The sequence below is a fragment of the Harpia harpyja genome, chromosome 23 (assembly GCF_026419915.1).
Source record: "Harpia harpyja isolate bHarHar1 chromosome 23, bHarHar1 primary haplotype, whole genome shotgun sequence".
NCBI lineage: Eukaryota > Metazoa > Chordata > Aves > Accipitriformes > Accipitridae > Harpia > Harpia harpyja.
Genome location: NC_068962.1, coordinates 16,492,494 through 16,510,898, shown reverse-complemented (window position 1 = coordinate 16,510,898; position 18,405 = coordinate 16,492,494). Strand labels below are relative to the sequence as shown.

At 43.9% G+C, this 18,405-nt stretch overlaps 1 protein-coding gene across 2 annotated transcripts; it reads left to right on the top strand.

Moving 5' to 3' along the window:
* The first annotated feature begins 1,933 nt into the window (after window positions 1–1,933).
* On the top strand, window positions 1,934–17,392 carry DYRK2 (dual specificity tyrosine phosphorylation regulated kinase 2). Of its 2 annotated transcripts, XM_052774533.1 has the most exons (3): window positions 1,946–2,357; window positions 3,194–3,330; window positions 11,669–17,392. In XM_052774533.1, the coding sequence occupies exons 1-3, from the start codon at window positions 2,303–2,305 to the stop codon at window positions 13,268–13,270; spliced, it is 1,794 nt and encodes a 597-aa protein (XP_052630493.1). In that variant the 5' UTR covers window positions 1,946–2,302; the 3' UTR covers window positions 13,271–17,392. The 2 variants fall into 2 exon arrangements, with proteins under 2 accessions (XP_052630494.1, XP_052630493.1); XM_052774534.1 differs by lacking the exon at window positions 3,194–3,330 and having other exon boundaries at window positions 1,934–2,357.
* Window positions 17,393–18,405: the final 1,013 nt, after the last annotated feature.

The following is an 18,405-nucleotide window of genomic DNA, read 5'->3' as shown; positions in this document are numbered from 1 at the left end:
CATTGAGTTCCACTTCAGACTCCATCAGGCACTATCCTTGACAGCAGATGCCAGGATGGATTGCAGATGGAAAAAGAGATGGAGAGAGAGAAAGAGAGGCAGCTAGGCAGGCCCAAGCCCACTCCAAGGCTTAAAGACTAATACTGGAAGCTTACAATGCGCAGAGTTTTAGAGAGGGAATAGCTGGACAGGTACCAATGCAATGTGTTGCCACTGACTTAATTAAAAGATTGTTTACTATGTGATAGACTAACTCCATTTTTCACACAGTATTCATAGTGGTCCAAAATTGTTTGAACAAACTGTGGAAGGCATGTCGTGAATGGTATACCTGGCTGGAAAGGGGTTGCAACAGGACATTTAACGGGCTTTGTCTGGTCTCGACGTTTCAGTGTAACTAACCCCAGAAGATGCACAAAGCCACCTGTGACTTTGACAGTCAGAGAAGACACACCATTTAAGACGAAGCAAGATCTCCTGCAAGCCCTGCGAAAAGACTGATACCAACTTCAGTTTTTCTTATCTAGCTTGAATGTGAACAAGCTTCTTCCCCCTTCCCCTCCTTAGACTAACTAGAAAAGTATCTTTTTCTTGCCATTCCTGAAACATTTAAGGTGTCTCACAAAGAACACTAATATTATCACAGCGTTTGATATTCAGATAGCTTTGATGTGCATATGTGCTGCTTGTGAAAATGATGGGAAAATACTGAGAGTAGTCAGAAGCCAGCATTTATACACCTGGCAGCCAAGGGGAAGGGACGTTGGGAGTGCCTGTGGACATCTGGGGGGATATTGAGGAAGACAAAGCTTTCTTTCTGCTACAGTGAAGGGAAAAGATTAGGTGGGCGTGGGCAGGAGAAGGTATGATTGTTTTCTCTGCGTGACAGGAGGGGTTAGGGAAATTGTTTATTTCTTTGTGCCGGTACCGGAAATGTCTTTGTTTATGCATCTATCTGTGGCACTGGAAGAGGCAAAGTCTTTCTCTCTGGCAGCAGGGCGAGATTTATTTTCCTGTCTTTTTCTGTGGAAGAGGATGAAGGGCGGTCTGTCTACACATCTACCAGCTGTTTCAAAAAGGAAAATATGCGTGGTCTGCACAGACTTCAAAAAGGGTTGAGCGTAGGTAGGAGAGTTCATTTCAACGCTGTCCCAAGCTGAGCAAATGTTTGGTTATCTATTTTTGGCTCCAGTGACGTTCAAAGTGACAAACCAGGAATTCAAAGCATTGTACTCCACAAAGCACGTTGTACGGTTTGGAAAACAAGGCCAGTAATGCCCCCCCCCCGCCCCCCCATTTCCCTGGTTCTAGCTTGAGGCACTTACGATCCCCACAAGCTCCCTTCCCTCCCTGCCATGTTTCAAAGTTTCCACCCCATTAGACGTTTCAACTTATTTATCCTTCCCCCCCACGGTGCCATCTTTGCCCTTCCAGTCTGACACAAGTGACCCCCGCCGCCTGAGCCCCGACTTCTCTCACACATGTCCCCCCCCCCGTCCCCGTACACCCCCGACCCCCCCCCCCCCCCGATTTCCCCGCCGGCATCGCCCCCCTCCCCGCCGCACACACACCGGGTCGGGTCGGGTCGGGCGGGGAGGAGGAGATGGCCGGCCTGCCCCTGCCCCTGCCCCTGCCCCGCAGAGGCCGGTGACAGACTGAGGGGGAGAGGGGCGGGCTGCCCGCCGGCGGCCAAGATGGCTGTGACCCCCGGGGCGGGCTGACGAACGGCCCGGCGCGAGGCGGCCGTTGGGCGGGCCCGGGGCGCGCTCCCCCCACGCCGCGCCGCGCTGCGCTGAGGGAACGGGCGGGTGCTCGGGGTGCTCGAGTGGGGTAGGGGGGGAGCGGAGGGGGGGGGGGGCCGGCAGGGAGGGACGGAGGGAGGAGAAGCGGCCGACGGGGCGGGGACTGCCCCGCCAGTGCGCTGTTTGTCCCCGTTGCGCCGCGCCAGGAGGAGGGCCCTGTCCGGCCGCCTTCTGCTTGCCCCCCTCCTCCGTGTGAGGGGACCGGGGCGACCGGGGCGGGGGCGGGGGAGGTGATGAGCTTGGGCCGGGGGCTGCTGCTGCGGCGGCGGCGCGGCTGCTGCTGCTGCTGCTGCGGCTGCTGCTGCGGCGGCGGGAGGCGACGGCGGGCCGTTGGAGGGTCTGTCCGGCCGGCCCGGGGCCGGGGGGATGCAGCGGAGGACGCGTCTGGCTCTGGGTGTAGCTGATCGGAGAAGAGAGGCAGCCGCCGGCCGGAGAGGCCGAGGAGCAGCGGAGGAGAGCCACCCTGACATGCCTTTTCCTCTCCCTCCTCTCCAGCGGCCATGTTAACCAGAAAACCCTCGGCTAGCGCCGCCGCTGGTGCTGCCTACCCAGCCGGTAAGGAGAGGGGCCGCCGCGATCGCAACGGCGCCGGGCTGCGGGCTTCCTTACTTACCCCGGCCGGGCCGGGCCGGGCCGGGCCGGGCCGGGCCGGGCCGGGTCGGGTCGGGTCGGGTCGGGTCGGGTCGGGCGGCGGGGAAGGGGGGGGACACAAGGGGGGGAAAGGAGGCTCGGCCGCCCCGCAGCTGCCGCCGCAGCGGGGCCGTGCGCGTCGGAACAATGATCCACCCCCCCGCCCCGGTAACCGAGCGCGGGGGGGGGGGGGACGGGGACACGGGCTGCGTGTTCGGTTCCAGCGTATTGTTGCGGTGCGGGGTGGGGAGTTCGCCTCGGGCAAGGAGGCGGGGGTGCTGGGGGGGTGGTGAGAAATCACTTTAGGAAAACGACGCAGGAAAAAATTGGGAATCGCTGCGTTTGCCGGAGCGGCCGCGTTTGACAGGGGGGCCGCCGTGCTCGTCTCCCCTCCCCGCTGCAGACTTGCGAACTCCTGGCGGGTCCCCGGCGGCGCCGGCATTTCGCCGGGCCAGACGGCTCGGGGAGCCGGGGAGGGGAGCGGGGCGAGGAGGCGGGGGGGGAACCGGGCGGCCGTCCAGCCCCGAGGCGTGTGCGGGGCAGAGCCGGCTTGTTCTCCCGGTTAGGCGCCTGCCGGTGGCGGGTTAATCTCGGATGAAAGGTTTAGCCTGGCGAGCACGGCCCGCCCGCGCTATTAGCCGGATCGGTGCATGAGTGTGTCTGCGCGCCGCGGCGGTGATTAGTTTTTAATGGCTTCTGCCTGAAGCAAGACGGTCGGCGGCTCCGGCTGCCCTCCGCGCTCACCCCTCTGCTCTCCGCAGGCAGGGCAGGGGACAGCGGCCGCTCGCTGCAGTCTTCCCCGGGTACCGGAGCCGGGGTCTCCCGGGCAGGAGCTGGGACCGGCCCGCCGTCGCCCCTCACATTGCCGCCGCTCAGGGCCAGCAACGCCTCCCACACGGTGAGCCCGGGCACGGGGCGGGGGGCCGGGGGGGAGGGAAGGGCGGTGAAAGGGGCTGGGGGGGGGGGAGGTCGGCCCCGGGGTCTTGCCGCGCCGCCGCTGCTCTCCTTTCTCCGGGTGACCCCCGCGGTGGGACCGAGCCCTTCACGGGCACCCCGGGGTGGGAGAGGGCAGAGCCCCCCCCCGGCCCCCCAGCCGTGGGTGTCCCATCCCGCCTAAGGAGGCGGTTGGTGTTTCAGCGAAGTGCGTTTAATTTCTGCAGACTCCGATCACATACGTGCGTGTTTGTTGTGAGGCTGGGACCCTGTGACTGCACGGAGAAGCAGCTTTCTCGGCCCCCCCCCCCCCCCCCCCCCCCCGTCAGTCTGGTTTTGTGTCTCATTTTCAGTGACAAATTCGATCTTCCACACTCGCACAGAGGAGCTGTTCTGGTAAATGCGTTTTTTGAGGTGGCATTATTTTGGCAATGAGGTTAGTCACTGTGATTAAAGGGGCACATGCAATGTGGTGAAAAATGAAGGCTGCTCTCCCCTTACATGTCTGATTAGCTCAGGCCGATGGCTGTCTTCCCCAGAAATAGCTGTCGCTGTACTTGGGGACAATGACTGGATGAATCCGACTTTATTGCTGCAGTAGTTTACCTAAAGAAATAAGCACTGATGGCATGAAAAGGATGTTATTTTCCGGTTCTGTGATATCTCACATTATCTCCCACTCCTAGTTAATCTACTAGGAATGAAACTTCCGAAGTATGCCACTATATATGGATGAGAGGGGGTATCTCTGTCCTGAAGGCGTGATAGAGTACAGAGAGGGGTCTATATGCTGTCACGTTAACACTAAATATCTGAAATTTTTATTGCATACATTTCCTTTTAAATTCTGAAAGATTTCATACTGACCCTGAAAGGCATTGATGGCATACTTTTCTTAGAATTAATGAGTTCTTCATGGATGCTCACATACTATCTTTGTAAACATATGGCAGAGCTTTAAATGGTAATGTGATTATGGGCTAGTGGAAGGTGAAACTATGCATTTAGATATTAGTGTTTCAGTGACTTTCTATGTAGCTTCAGGGGTAAAAGCATCTTATTCAAATCCATGTATAGAAAGAATTGGCTTAAATTAAAAAAAAATCAGTATATGTAGAATATTCTCAAAAGGAGTGATGAATATTCTGCAAATTCAAGGTGGAGCTGCATACTTGAGATCAACATCATTGTATATTTATGTAGCTAGGGTATATGTCTGAATTGTTCTTTAGTATCAAAGGTCAATTTTTTCACATTTGTATACCAGTTAAGTGCTGGTTGATATTAGAGTTGGGGCAGCAGCTTAATTTTTTTATAAAAACAGAAAAGGAGGAACATAGTACAAACAGCCTGGACACCAGTCATGAAACTGCACGTACAGGTGGGCCCACAAATAACAGGGGCCCACATGTAACAGAGCCCAGACTTAATTTAGGATTTGTGAAAGCGTGGTGGTCCAGCCATGTATCTGGGAGTACTTACTAATTTTGGAAGTACGGAACTTTGGTATTTTTATACATAGATTTACGTGTGTGTGTATTATATATAGTGTCTGTGCATATATACGTAGATACTTGTAGTCTTTATGAAAGCATGCGAGGCGTGTTCAGGTGTTACATTTCTGTGTTTCGAGTGTTTTTATACATATATCATTGTGTATGTATGCATATGTTTGGCACATATGGATGTGTATGTATATATACATAGAGATTAAATACTTATGGAAGCACACAGGGATGATCAAGCATTATATTGCTGTGTTTCATGTCCCTCTAGATTCTGACTGTTGCAGACTCTGCCTTGCCTTTGCGATACACAGCCTACTCTACAGTATTTATTTAGCCTTGGGTACTATTACAGAAATACCTCATAGTGCCTTTCTGAATTTTGTAGGTGGTTATTTTGTGGTTGGCTAACATAACTTTTTGTGGTAAGGAACAGATGTGACATCCTAATGCTGGATTTTAACCTTAAAAAAAAGGGCTATATCTGTTCATGTGATCTTTCTATAAACTTCAGGCCTCCTGACCTCAGCTGACACTGACTGAAACCATTGGTTTTGCATCCCGCTACTTCCTCCAATCGGACCTATTCAAAATTGAACATTTCAGTTTTCTTAAGCCATTTTCCTTCTTTGTGTTCATTTCCTTATTGTGTTTTCATCCCTGCTGTATCTATGTGACTTCTGTAATAGCTAAAAATTGAGGGTATCTCTCTTTGTGTTTCAAACTTTAAGAATGTATAGTTTCCTTAAGTGGCTGAACTTGCCGGTGACTGGATGTAAGCATGTGCATTGTATATACACTAGTTGTGAAAGAGAGACTGAGATTGAAGATAGGTTTTTGTTTAAGCTAAAAAGTTTTTCTTTTAATTCAGAGAAGTAGTCCACTACCTGTCATATTTCTTGCAGTAGTGAGTTGTGTGATCCAGCCTCTAGTGAAACTGTGGTCTCCTACTTCCAAGTGAAGTTTCGTTGTTCGGTAGAATGTAGTAGCATGGGTAGAAGTGGGGAAGATGCTGTTTTACACAGGCTTCGTGTAACAGGGCAGAGGTTTTGGCTGCAGTCTCTGCAATCACAGCAACCTTTGTTGCTAAGCAGGCTGCTTTGTATTGTACCAGGGAAAGGTTTTGTTTATTTTTTTTAAAAATTGTGGCTTCATCCTAGGCTTATTCGTGTCTGCTTCCATCCCTGAGTATCTTTTTGGCTTATGGTAGAAAACATGAACTCATTTCCAACCCCTTGTCCTCTTCATTTTCCTCTCCAAAGTCATTGCTTACTCTTTTGAAGCCTTAAGTTCTTGCCTTGGTGACTGGAACCTTTTTCCATTCACTCTCTCCTGTTTCATTATGGTGTTCTTACATCCACTTGACATGCTGCAGTAGAGATTATCTTGCTTGCCTGCTGCTCTGCTCGTGTAAATCCCCACCCGTCTGTGAGTCCCTCTCCCAGACTCTTGTCTCTGTCTTCTGCCTACCTCCATCTCTGTTCTTTCTTATTTGGCACGTATCCCTGCATTCTGCACTCTTCCTGTTTCTCTTGCAGTAAAGCAGTCTTAATCTTTTTCTGCTCCTGTCCAGTACTGTAACAACAACCCATTTACAGTGCATGATTCAGTGCCCTCCCTCTTCAAGCCCTTTCTAAGATTTCCCTACAGCAGGCCTGTTTTCTTTTGCCATGAGGGATGAATGTCTGTCCATGTACTTTTGCATCAGTCATTCAGTCTTAATCTTCAAAAATTTATATTTAAAATTTTTTAAAAAATTAATTTACCTTATAATGGAACAGAGATTCCTGGACTCTTCTAACATGAAGATCTGGTGGGTCATGTGCTGCAATTTTTTATTGTGGGCAGCTGCTTTAAAGCAGGTAAAACCAAAGAAAATACCTTCCTATTGTGGCGTTTTCATGTAATGAATTGCCACAGAAATGCTGTCACGTTTGAGTGGAAATAACTATACAGTCATGACCTGGACTTTTCTTTATCTAGATTTCTTTGGATGTTTCTTCTTCTTCTACATAAAACTTGTGTGTAGGAGGAATATGAAGCTATCTTAACTTTTAAGGGGGGGGCTCTGAAATTTGGGTTCCAACAGTTGGTGACTGTTCTGTGGGGACTGCCATACATCTGGACGCATCTGTCATATGTGTACACTTCAGCTTACGTGAAGGGTTCAATTTAGTGTGCACTGACTGTCCTTTTTGGTTTCAACATGCGTAATACATGCAGGGTGTCCCAGAGGTATTCACAGTTACTGCACCTGCATAGTCCTGACAGGAGGAAAAAAGTTTACGAATCAGTATCACTGCTGAAGCATAGTTGTGTCTGTGAAAATATTTGCTATATAAAGTCAAGTTAACTTTTCAAAAAGCTTATAGGGACCAGATATGACAGCAGCAAAAAGTCTAAACAGTGTGTTTTTTCTACAGCTGTTGTTGAGCCACAAGCTCTTTAGCACAAGGGCTTAGTCTTTTTCGGTGTATAAAACACATACTCAAAACCATTATGATAATCCTGCATTATTGTTATCCTGCTAATTAGCAGCTATTTTTAGTTCTGAACAGAGGAATGCTGTTGAATTCATTTATCAAGGAAAAAAAGGCCTTTTGTACATTTGCTCAGGCTGTAGTCAACAACATAGGCAGTGAAGCGTGCTACACCTGATACCGTATGCCCCTAGCATGTTAGACACAGTAGGGCTGAAATTGGCATGCCTAGAAATGCTGTAAAAAAAGGGGTGTATAGTGTAATATTTGTTCTTTAATTAGGTTACTAGTTTGGAACACAGTTTCTCCCTTGTCCTCATCTATGCAAAGTAATAGCAGATAAAGACATCTTTTTCCTGTGCAGTATTTCAGCAGGCCATCATGATTGCTTTATTATTAAGATTAATTTTATAAACCTTTTTAGATTCTGATTGACATCAAAATCTTTCTTTCTGGGGTTTTTCTCAAAATAAAATGATAACATATAGCTGAAGTGTGTGTCTGTCTTAGTTTTATAGGGTGCTAATATCACACCAAGTGACTTTTACAAAGATGGAATGTGGTACAACTACATAATGTCTTGATGCTTTTGGAAGATACAGTTGAGAAGCGGTATATGCTCCTGTGGTGTTCAATCCTATAGTCATAGTCTTGTAGAAGGTCTTGAAACAGACCATTGCATTCGCTGAGTGTTACCGCAAAGGAATTGTCAGTCAGTTTGCCTTCTTGTTAGCAGGGTGGACTTAGTTTTATGCTACTTCTGTGTTGTTACAGGTCTGTAGTCTAGGTACACTAAGTTACTGTTCTACTTCTTTCCCTAAACCCATTTGTGAAAACAAAAAACCAAACCCCAAACACTCCAACCCCCTGCCAAAAAGTGGTTGGCTTTTTTTGTTTTGTTTTGCCTGGTGTCTCTACTTCAAAGGTTAGGTTTTCGGCATAGCCATCAACTTCCATAAACTGAGCAAACCAAGCTTAAAGCAAAATTATAGCATCGATTTTGGAGTTATGAAAAACTACTGAGAGAGGAAAAAAACCCATTGTAACATTTGCTGTTTTGTAATTGATGTTGCCAGAAGATTCGGGAAGATTAGTTCTTTGAGTTCAAGCTTACCTGTTATTTCAGTATGTTTTATGGAGAAATGTGTACATCACCAAGTTTTTTGAAGATGTGCGCTATAAAAATACGTAAATCTTTGAAGGTGTAGATGGGTCTGAGCGCAGGCAGTAAAATATGTAATAAGTAAGCTGCAAAAGTGCACGCAGTTTGACAGCGGTGTAGGTTGTTGGTTCTGGAATTTGCAGGCCCATCTGCAGAAGCAAAAGGGAGCTGCGTTACAAACCGCTCAGGCTTACGGTTTCGAATGAAAGGGTGATGGAGCTTCTGTGTACTGTGAACAGTTTGGTACTGGGCTAAGAAGGCTGTAGTCCTCTGTAGCTTCCCAAGCCCATTAGTTGTGGTTCGGAGAACTTAGAGCGTCACTGGTGAAGCCTGTGGAGCTTGTAAGCAGTGCAAGCCTGAACTTGACAGCAATCTCAGACACCCGGTAGCCAGAAGTAGATAGGCAGAGCAAAGGGCTGGTGAGAATCCAGCCCTCATCCAGGCTGGAAGTAGAAGAGGTGGTGATTCTTGTGCAGGCAGTACCCTGAGATGAGGAAAGTCCATTTTTCATTTTGACTTTGTGGTTGTGATGTGTCTGATAGCTCTGAAACTCCTGTTGGGGTTTTGGAAAGAAGAGTGAGCTCTCTTCTCTGCCACAGGTTTCGGAATAGAGGTTGTGCTAATTTGGTGCCTTTTCTTCCACAAAGAAAACCAGTGCTACTGTCTGCATCTGCATTTGCATTCTCAAGTAGCAGCTGACTGAAACTGGCAAAACCGGTCACTTTGGATTTGGGGTGAAGCTGGGATAATGCTGGTGATTTCTTTCTGCTGCTTGGAAGAAAAGCCAACCTGTGAGCAGCAAGAGAAACCATGAGGCTGCCTGAAGGTGCAGGAAGCAGAGCTACATAGTTTACACTTTAGAATGTGTTTACAAACATGCTTTTAGGAAAGAGAACTCTTTAGTCCCTGTTGAGAGTGGATAAATATTTGTTTTTTTTCCAAATCCTGGTACAAAGCAAATAACTGAAGTTTGAAGAATTCCCCAGTACCTCTACTGAAACAAGCAGTGCTTAGGAAGGGCAGAAAACAGTTAACTCTGAAAACAGGTGACTCAGGTGAAAAAAAAAAAAGTAAATTCAAATGTGAACTGTGGCAATGAGTACTTGGGTTAAGAAGTTCTTAAAGATGGTTTTCTCTGCTATGCTCTTTCTTTCTTATTGTCTGTATGTTAGTATTGTCTACTCCCAGTTTGTCCAGATATGTTCTGCTTTGTTGTTTAACCAGTGCTGCAGAAGAAATGTTTGTACCTGGAATTTCCTAGCCGGAGTACTTGTAATCTATATAGTTACTCTGCTGCTTCGTTGTGCATTTCTTAATTACGCAGTTCTGCAATACTGCATGTGCTGAACCTCTGACACATCTTACTAACTAGATCTGTTTCTTCTGAGATGCGTCATTTAGCAGCTCTTGGGGCAGAATTTTTTTTTTTTTTTTCAGTAACTGCTGTTTATATAGAGGATCAGGGCAACTTTCAGGAAACTGCTACTGCAGTGTGCTTCAAACTTGACCTGAAGGAATTCCCAGTAGGCACAATAGGCTCGTTAAGTTCCCTTGATGATTTAATTCCTGGTGCTTTTGAGACATCAAACTAGGAAGGGAATTAATGTCAATATCCTGTATATCTTCACTGAGCTTCAGTGTTACAAATGTCTTTGCTCTGAATTGCAGTTGTGTGGTAACGCTTTCTATGAGATCAATCAAATTTGATAGTGTGAGCCCAAATTGCTCTGCAAATAAACATGCACGGTCAAACTGCAATGACAAAATAAAATGGACCAGTTATTCGACGTGAGTCAAAGTGGAATCAGAAGAGAGTGAACTCCGCAGAAGCAATCCCGAGAGCTCTTGTTCTTACGTTGTGTGAGTTTCAGAACTGCAAATTTCAAAATATTATCCAAAGGTGAAGCTGATGTTCAGCTGGCTGCTCCTTGGGAACAAGTTACTGGATTTACAAAAACATGCTTCTGCCATATCAGACTGATATTAACAGAAGCACAAAGTATGCTAGAGTCTGCGTTGCGTGTCCTGGTTTTCTCATTAGGAAGCACTTCTGCGATTGCAGCACAGATTTCATTGCCTCATATCACAGCACACAACTGTCATTTTCTGATTTAATTTCAGCAACCTTAAGTGAACAGGGAATGTGTTATCCTTAGCTGCCTGGAAAAAATAAGGTTCGGATTAAAAGTGCTCTCAACCCTGGCTTGATCATCTGTCTGACAGTATTGGTGAACTTTTGGTTAGTAATTTGGCATAAATATTAAGACTGGTGAATCATCTGGAGAGACAGCAGGGGAATTCTTCCCATGTTTGTGTAAGACCAGGCAGAAGACAAACTAATTATCTTCTACTTTAGTAATCCTTTTTTCCATCCCTTTAAAATAAAGTCACTTGTATATTCTTCAAGGCAAAGATTTTCTTTCCACTCAAGTCTGCATCAGGCCTGAAATCTCATCTTGGTTAAAAGTTATTATAAGACTGGTTTGGGGAAGTGCTAAAGGATATGCTTATGCTTCATTGATCTGAATGCTATGCTGAATAGTGACTGTCTGAATTGCAAGCAGTAAATGGCATCTCTTGAACTTCAGAAATGTGCGGGTTCTTTTCCTCTTTGTGCATGTCACAGCACATTTCTTATTGCTTAAAATTGTATATCTCGAGCTTTTGATATACAGCAAATTTAGGAACAAGTTGAAATCTTGATTTCTGGGAACAGGTGACTAGGAGAGCCTAAGCCATGTGAGTTCTAGCAGGCATTATATATTGATCTCCAGCATCAATAAAACTGCTACTACGTTCTGTAAAGTCTAACGCCCCTCAAGCATACTTCCTGATGTTACAGGACTGTTGCCTTGAAGATTCCTTGGAGGAACTGTTAGCTTATCATGGTAGCACATCCATGATTACCTTGTTGCAAACATTTTAGAGAGTCATGAAAGTGGCATTTGAGAAGCAAGGGTCTGGAAAATTTAATAGCATCTAGCAGTATCACAGTATATGTGCTGTGTTTTTTAGATTATCTGTAGACAACTGACTGCTAAGAAAATACTTAGTTTTGAGGTGATTTAGGCAGGATGGCGGGTTGCAGAATGAATGGTGAAGCATAGAGTTCATGCCTTTCTTGTTAACTGGGTATGTATTTATTTTCGATTTTAGGTTGGAGGCAGTAAGCACACAATGAATGAGCACCTCCATGTTGGTAGCCACGGACAAATCCAGGTTCAGCAGCTGTTCGAAGATAATAGTAACAAGAGGACAGTTCTGACGACACAGCCAAATGGACTTACAGCGCTAGGCAAATCTGGATTGCCAGTGGTTCAGGACAGACAGTCAGAGAGTGCTCACAGACGACAAGGGAGCTCCAGCTCTTTAAAATCTACAGATGGAACAGGGAAGGTGAAAGCCTCCGTTATGACACCAGAGCAGGCAATGAAGCAATACATGCAAAAGTTAACAGCTTTTGAGCATCATGAGATTTTCAGCTACCCTGAAATATACTTTTTGGGTCCAAACGCAAAGAAGCGGCAAGGCGTGATTGGTGGTTCAAACAATTGCGGGTATGATGATGACCAAGGGTCTTATATACAAGTACCCCATGATCATATTGCGTACAGGTATGAAGTCCTGAAAGTTATAGGGAAGGGAAGCTTTGGGCAGGTGGTGAAGGCCTACGATCACAAGATGCATCAGCATGTGGCACTAAAAATGGTGAGAAATGAAAAACGTTTCCACCGCCAAGCTGCGGAAGAAATTAAGATCCTGGAGCATCTCCGGAAACAAGATAAGGATAACAACATGAATGTTATTCACATGTTGGAAAACTTCACATTCCGCAGCCATATCTGCATGACATTTGAATTGCTGAGCATGAACCTGTATGAATTAATAAAGAAAAACAAGTTTCAGGGCTTTAGCCTGCCTTTGGTCCGCAAGTTTGCCCACTCAATTTTACAGTGCTTGGATGCTTTGCACAAAAACAGAATCATTCACTGTGACCTTAAACCTGAGAACATTCTGTTGAAGCAACAGGGTAGAAGTGGTATTAAAGTGATTGATTTTGGCTCAAGTTGTTATGAGCATCAGCGTGTCTACACTTACATTCAGTCACGTTTTTACCGTGCACCTGAAGTCATCCTTGGTGCTCGTTACGGGATGCCCATAGATATGTGGAGCTTGGGCTGTATTCTAGCAGAGCTTCTCACCGGTTATCCACTTTTACCTGGAGAAGATGAAGGAGACCAGCTGGCTTGTATGATTGAGCTATTGGGCATGCCTTCTCCAAAACTCTTAGATTCATCCAAGCGAGCCAAAAACTTCGTGAGCTCTAAGGGTTATCCCCGCTACTGCAGCATTACAACCTTGTCTGATGGCTCTGTAATACTTAATGGTGGACGCTCTCGGAGGGGAAAACTACGTGGCCCACCAGAGAGCAGAGAATGGGGTAATGCATTAAAGGGATGTGATGATCCCCTGTTCCTTGACTTCTTAAAACAGTGTTTAGAATGGGATCCTGCTATCCGTATGACACCCAGCCAGGCTTTGCGGCATCCCTGGCTAAGGAGACGGTTGCCAAAGCTTCCAACGGGGGAAAAGGCCTCAGCGAAGAGAATTACAGAGAGCACTGGTGCTATAACGTCGATTTCCAAGTTACCTCCGACTTCAAGCTCAGCTTCAAAACTGAGGACTAATTTGGCACAGATGACAGATGCCAACGGGAATATTCAGCAAAGAACAGTGTTGCCAAAACTCGTTAGCTGAGTTTGAAAAACCCAATGCTGTTAATATGAGAGATACAATGTGGCTGAGCCTTATTTGTATGAAAAAGTAGCTCAGATATACATTTTTATTTGCTCAATAACTTTATTCATTTGTATCTTTCAGCACTCATTTTAAATGTAAGAAATGTTGATTTTGTTTTTATAAAAACATGGGGACAATGCTTTAAGTTTTTATACTTATTTTTTAAAATGTTTGTCTTCTACAGTACAATTAGCCTTACTGTAACTAGTGTGACACAGTAATAAACATCAGTGGCAGGCCACTGGTTACAACGTGACTGTCATGCATTGCAGCGTGGTGTCAAAGGTATTAACCTTTCTCTTCCATGGTTCATATTAGGTTTCACCTGGGGTAAATTGGTAAGACTTTACCTTTTGGATTTTATGGGTATGGGTCTTGATTCTGCAAACACTCACACCTATGCCTGACTGGACTCCAGGGAGAACACTCAAAGAAATACAGTTAAGCCAGCATGTTACATTGTCATTTTCTGTATGGTAGCCCAGAGAAAGTAGTGGTATCACTAATGATACAGTCACCTCCTATGGAATGCTTTCTCTATTTAAAATTAATCGGTTTTGCTTAAAATGAGCATTTAAATATAATGCAAAAAATAAGAACTTCCAGGGCTAAAATGACTCTCTTACCTTGCATGCCATGTGGTAGAGTGAGAGGAACGGGCAGTCTCAGAAAGAATGAAGATGGAAGTATGTCTGTTCCTCTAATTCTGGAAGCAACTGATGAGTTGGTAAAGCAAAATGTTCTGGACTTCATTTCAGGTATATAACGTTGAGCATTCGCACTGGGCTTCTCTTCCCCATCTTCCCCCCCCGTTTTCTTTTCTAATGTGCAGCTTGGTCTCCCTAAATTGCATAGGCAGAAGTGCTTGTTCTGTCAGTTTTATACTGTAACTTCCAGACTGTTATGCTACATGGATTTCACAGATTGCTTTTATTTCTTCTGACAACGTTTGTCTGAGCGACTGTGACTTCTCTGGTACATTTATACTTCAGATCACATCTGCATGTAGGGGCAAACACTATGTTACTACATTGCTTTCTGTAGAAAAATACTTCACCTTAGACAGCGTAACTATAGGTGGAAAGATCCTCAGTGGAAAGCTTTTCAGTTGGCAGACACATCCTAGATGCTTTGTAATAAGGGAGAATTATCAAAGGAAAGTGAAATGGTTGGAATTTGATTTAATCTTTGGCATTTGTAGCTGAAAATTACCTTTGAAGGAACAGTTAGAGATGTGTAGATTTGTTCACGTGTGTGTGTGCTAATGCTTGGTTTTTCTTTTTTACTTTTAACTGCATTAATGGAAGAAAGATGGTCTTTACTGAGGAATAGTATCTAGACCTATGAGAGAAATATTCACGTGTTGTAGCATGTTTTCAACAGGAACAGTTTGAAATCCAGGATCAGTATTCCATCACGTACAATGGCCGTGGTCTACATTGGATGTATAAAACATATGAAAAGGGAATTTTAAACAAAGTAGAACATAATCTAGAAGGGTTTATGGATGTTAGAACAAGACATACTAGAATGGATTGCATTAAACCTCAATAACTGTACTATAAGCAACATTTATATGCACAGATTTTTCTGAGTTACTTGTACAAATTATGAAAAATACTTAAAGCATGGTCCCCTGAGAGGCCAAGAAAGTTTCCGGTTAAGTTCTCCTTCATATTCATTACTTTACCACTTACAGCTTAATTTTTTTGTTTGTTTGGCTGGTTTTTTTTTTAACTTAATGTAAGACTGGGGGAGGGATATAAATGCAAAACGACGGAATTCTCAGGAAACATATCACTTCTTGCCAAAAACTCAACACCTAAAGAAGCTCCAAAAATAATTTCTGAGTAGAGGATGGTATTTGTTGATTGATAACTGTAAAAATTAGAGCATCAATCAACCATTTTTCTTACTTTTTTTAAAAAAAAGAGATCGTTTCCTGCCTCTAGTCAAATTAAATTATTTAGTGTTAAATGTTCACAACTTTATACAATGTGTGTAAGTGCAATATGTAAACATGTATGAAATCGTTAAAAATGAAATAGAGTAATACAGCTAAGAAAAGTGGCTTTTGGAATATGAATATCCAGTAAGTTACGGTCAGTAAATTCTAAGTCTGGAAAAGAGATATATTAATTTTCATATAAAATTAACTGGCTCTCATGACTGTGGGAATACAATACTGTGTATTTTTCTACAGTGACTGGGAAACTACTTCCTCCACCACCTACTTGGCTTTACCACTACTTTCTACCTTAACTCTTCCTGCAAAACTTAAGACATAGGGATGCTTATGTTAGGGTCGGAAGAAGAATCACCTCCCTTAATATATTTTAAAGGGAACATTGATACATGTTCCTGCCTTTCATGGCAATTTAAGGTGAAAACATTCATAATGTTCATGGGTCATTAATGGGCTAAAACCACTAAATTTTCTTTTTCATGTAACCAGTTCTTAATGCCAATAATGCATTTATGATCCACCTTCTTCATAAATGCTACCGGAAACTTTAAGGCCAAAATACAGTGTGCAGAGCTATTTTTTTAACCCAGATACAGTGGAACTTCCTCTATACTAAAAGAGCAGCTACATCAAGGTTTTGAAGTGATGTAGCTGCTTTTTATTGTAGCTTATTTATACCTGTAAAGAAGGAGGGAGGAAGGGAAAGGACGTTGCCTCTTGCTTTGATGTGATTTTATTCTAAGGGCTCTGATAATTAGGCTGGTAGAAGTTGGCTTGGAAACAGTGCTTAGTCTCACATGTTACCATTGTCTGGGGATGTCTGAGCTATTTTCAGATTTAGTAATAGCACAGCGTTGTCTTTGGTTGCAGTCTCACTTGGCTCAGTTTCTTGCACCACTGGAGTGTTCATTACCACTTAAGTGTATTGGAACAACAGAGTGATGCAAGATGTGTAGATTAACAATAGAGGATGGATTGTGCCCTTGGTGTTAACAATGTGCCTTTGTTACAAATGCCGTGTTTGTAGGGCATGCATCTTGGCCTCTTTAACCCTTTGAATACTGGATAGTAGGGATGAAATCTATTTTTAAATGCTATACCTGTCTTAAAACACCCTGTAGATGATAGAGGCCTTAATAGAAACAATAAGGCAATCACACTGCTAGGTTGGAGAGGACACTCTGTTCTTGTAGTACGTCTCATTAAGGGGTTAAAGACGGCCCTTCCTCATTGGTTGTACTTTAACATCAAATTGATTTTTTTTTTTAAATACATTTTTGTTATGGTGACACTAGATGGAAATCAACTGTATTTGTAAAAATTTACCTCAAACTCTTTAGTTTTATAGTGTGATTTAATCCCAGGGCATTTGGTATGAACCAAAGTGCATTCCTTTTATATGTGCCTGGCTCTTATAAAGGTGGCCAGGGATTTTTACAATTTGGGTGCAAGGCACTTAAGCCACTTTTAACTTGGTGGGTGGTTTGGAGTTATAAATGACTTCATGGGAATGTTGAAAACACTTTAGACATAAGTAGCATCGGGCAATATTAGAATCTTTAGGAAAAGGTGTGCATTATTTAATGCTCTCCATTTTTTAGTATTTTTTTCCATCAATACTACTTGTGATAAGTACAAAAAGAACTCTTTTTCCAGTCAGCAAAGATTAGAATATTGCCCAGTTTAATGCTATGGTAGCATTTAAATAAAACAACATTTGTGAATTATTGTTTTTAGGAGCTTGTACATCTCTGCTACAAATTGTAATTACTCAGTTCGACTGCTACAATTACGTCTAAGCAGTAGCTTGGGTTTTTATTGGGCAACGACTTAGACACGTGACTGTAATATGCTGCAACTGTGTGTACTGAAAACGTGAAAAACGATTGAATGTGGACTGTGTATATATGTATGTATAACTTTCTGTGAGATGCTGCTGTTGCCACTTAACATTAAAGATGTTGTAGTGGGTTTTAATCCTAGTGGCCAGTTTTATGATACTGTATGTATTGTACAGCTGATGACAGGAGTTAAGACTGTTCTAGTGAATATTTGTTACATTTTATTGTTGTGGCCAGAGATCATTTCAGAATAAAATTTTATGTCCTACTTTACTTCTCTCCACTGTAGTTTGGGTTTCTTTCTGGTCGTAAAGAGAGCCTGTGGAGTGCTGGCATTTCTTAAACGTGGAAAGGCCTTCTTGTAGCCTGCTGAAGTCAATGCCAGCAGTGCCTTTGTCCCCCAGCATGCTTACTGGTATCTGTATACAGTAATAACCCATCGCTGGAGGATGACTTTTCTGCTCCTTTATGTGTCTTGACAGCCTTGAATATTGCCCAAAGGCTGCTTTTGCCCTGAGGTTTCTGAAGTTCTTCTCAGGACTTAGAAAGTAATATATTTTGTATTTTTATTTGCCCCATACTTGAGAGAAAACATCGGTGGCAGGAATTTTGTCTGTATGGGTGTTTTAATTTATTTTTTTGTGTTTTTTTAAAGATTTTTTTAAATAATAGATCTGATTTTATAAGAAATACTTGATCGAGAAAGGTGCAGTATGTATTCTTTTTCTTAAAACTGCTTTTAAAAAGCCCACATTTGTGCAGTGATCTTTGAGCCAGGCTGACTTTTCAGAACTTGTCAGACTCTGTGAAGTCCCGGGATAATGAGAACATCATACTACACAAAGCTGGTAGGCTAGATGGAGCTAAATTCTGTTCACATATACATCCAGAGTAGTTTCACTGTTCAGTGCAGAACTGTCTTGTGAGTAATTGGCCACATTCTCTTCTTGGCAATGTCAATGTACACCCAGAGCAGTTTCACTGGAAAGCTTGCTGATTCAGGTGAGCCCAGGCTGAAATCAAGGGATTTTAACTGCACTTTAGTGTCTCCTTTTCAGTATAGTTGGGAGATTCCAGAGCACAAAACCCATCAAGATTAAATATAGATAAACATAGTTTACAGCCCCAAATTGCAGCAAGCCAAAAATTACATCTTTGTGGATTAAAGCCTATTTGTTAATTACTGTGTTCTTCTGAGGACAAAGACCTTTTTTTTCAGTTATTTTAGCTTTTTTTACAGCTCTCTTTTCCTTCTCATCTGTCTCTCACCCTCTCCTCCAGCCATC

Excerpts from the sequence above, each read along its gene's own strand:
- DYRK2 (XM_052774533.1), top strand. The coding sequence starts at position 2,303 with ATGTTAACCAGAAAACCCTCGGCTAGCGCCGCCGCTGGTGCTGCCTAC. Across the intron at positions 2,358-3,193 it reads TGGTGCTGCCTACCCAGCCG|GCAGGGCAGGGGACAGCGGC; the intron begins GTAAGGAGAGGG and ends TGCTCTCCGCAG. Across the intron at positions 3,331-11,668 it reads CCAGCAACGCCTCCCACACG|GTTGGAGGCAGTAAGCACAC; the intron begins GTGAGCCCGGGC and ends TTTCGATTTTAG.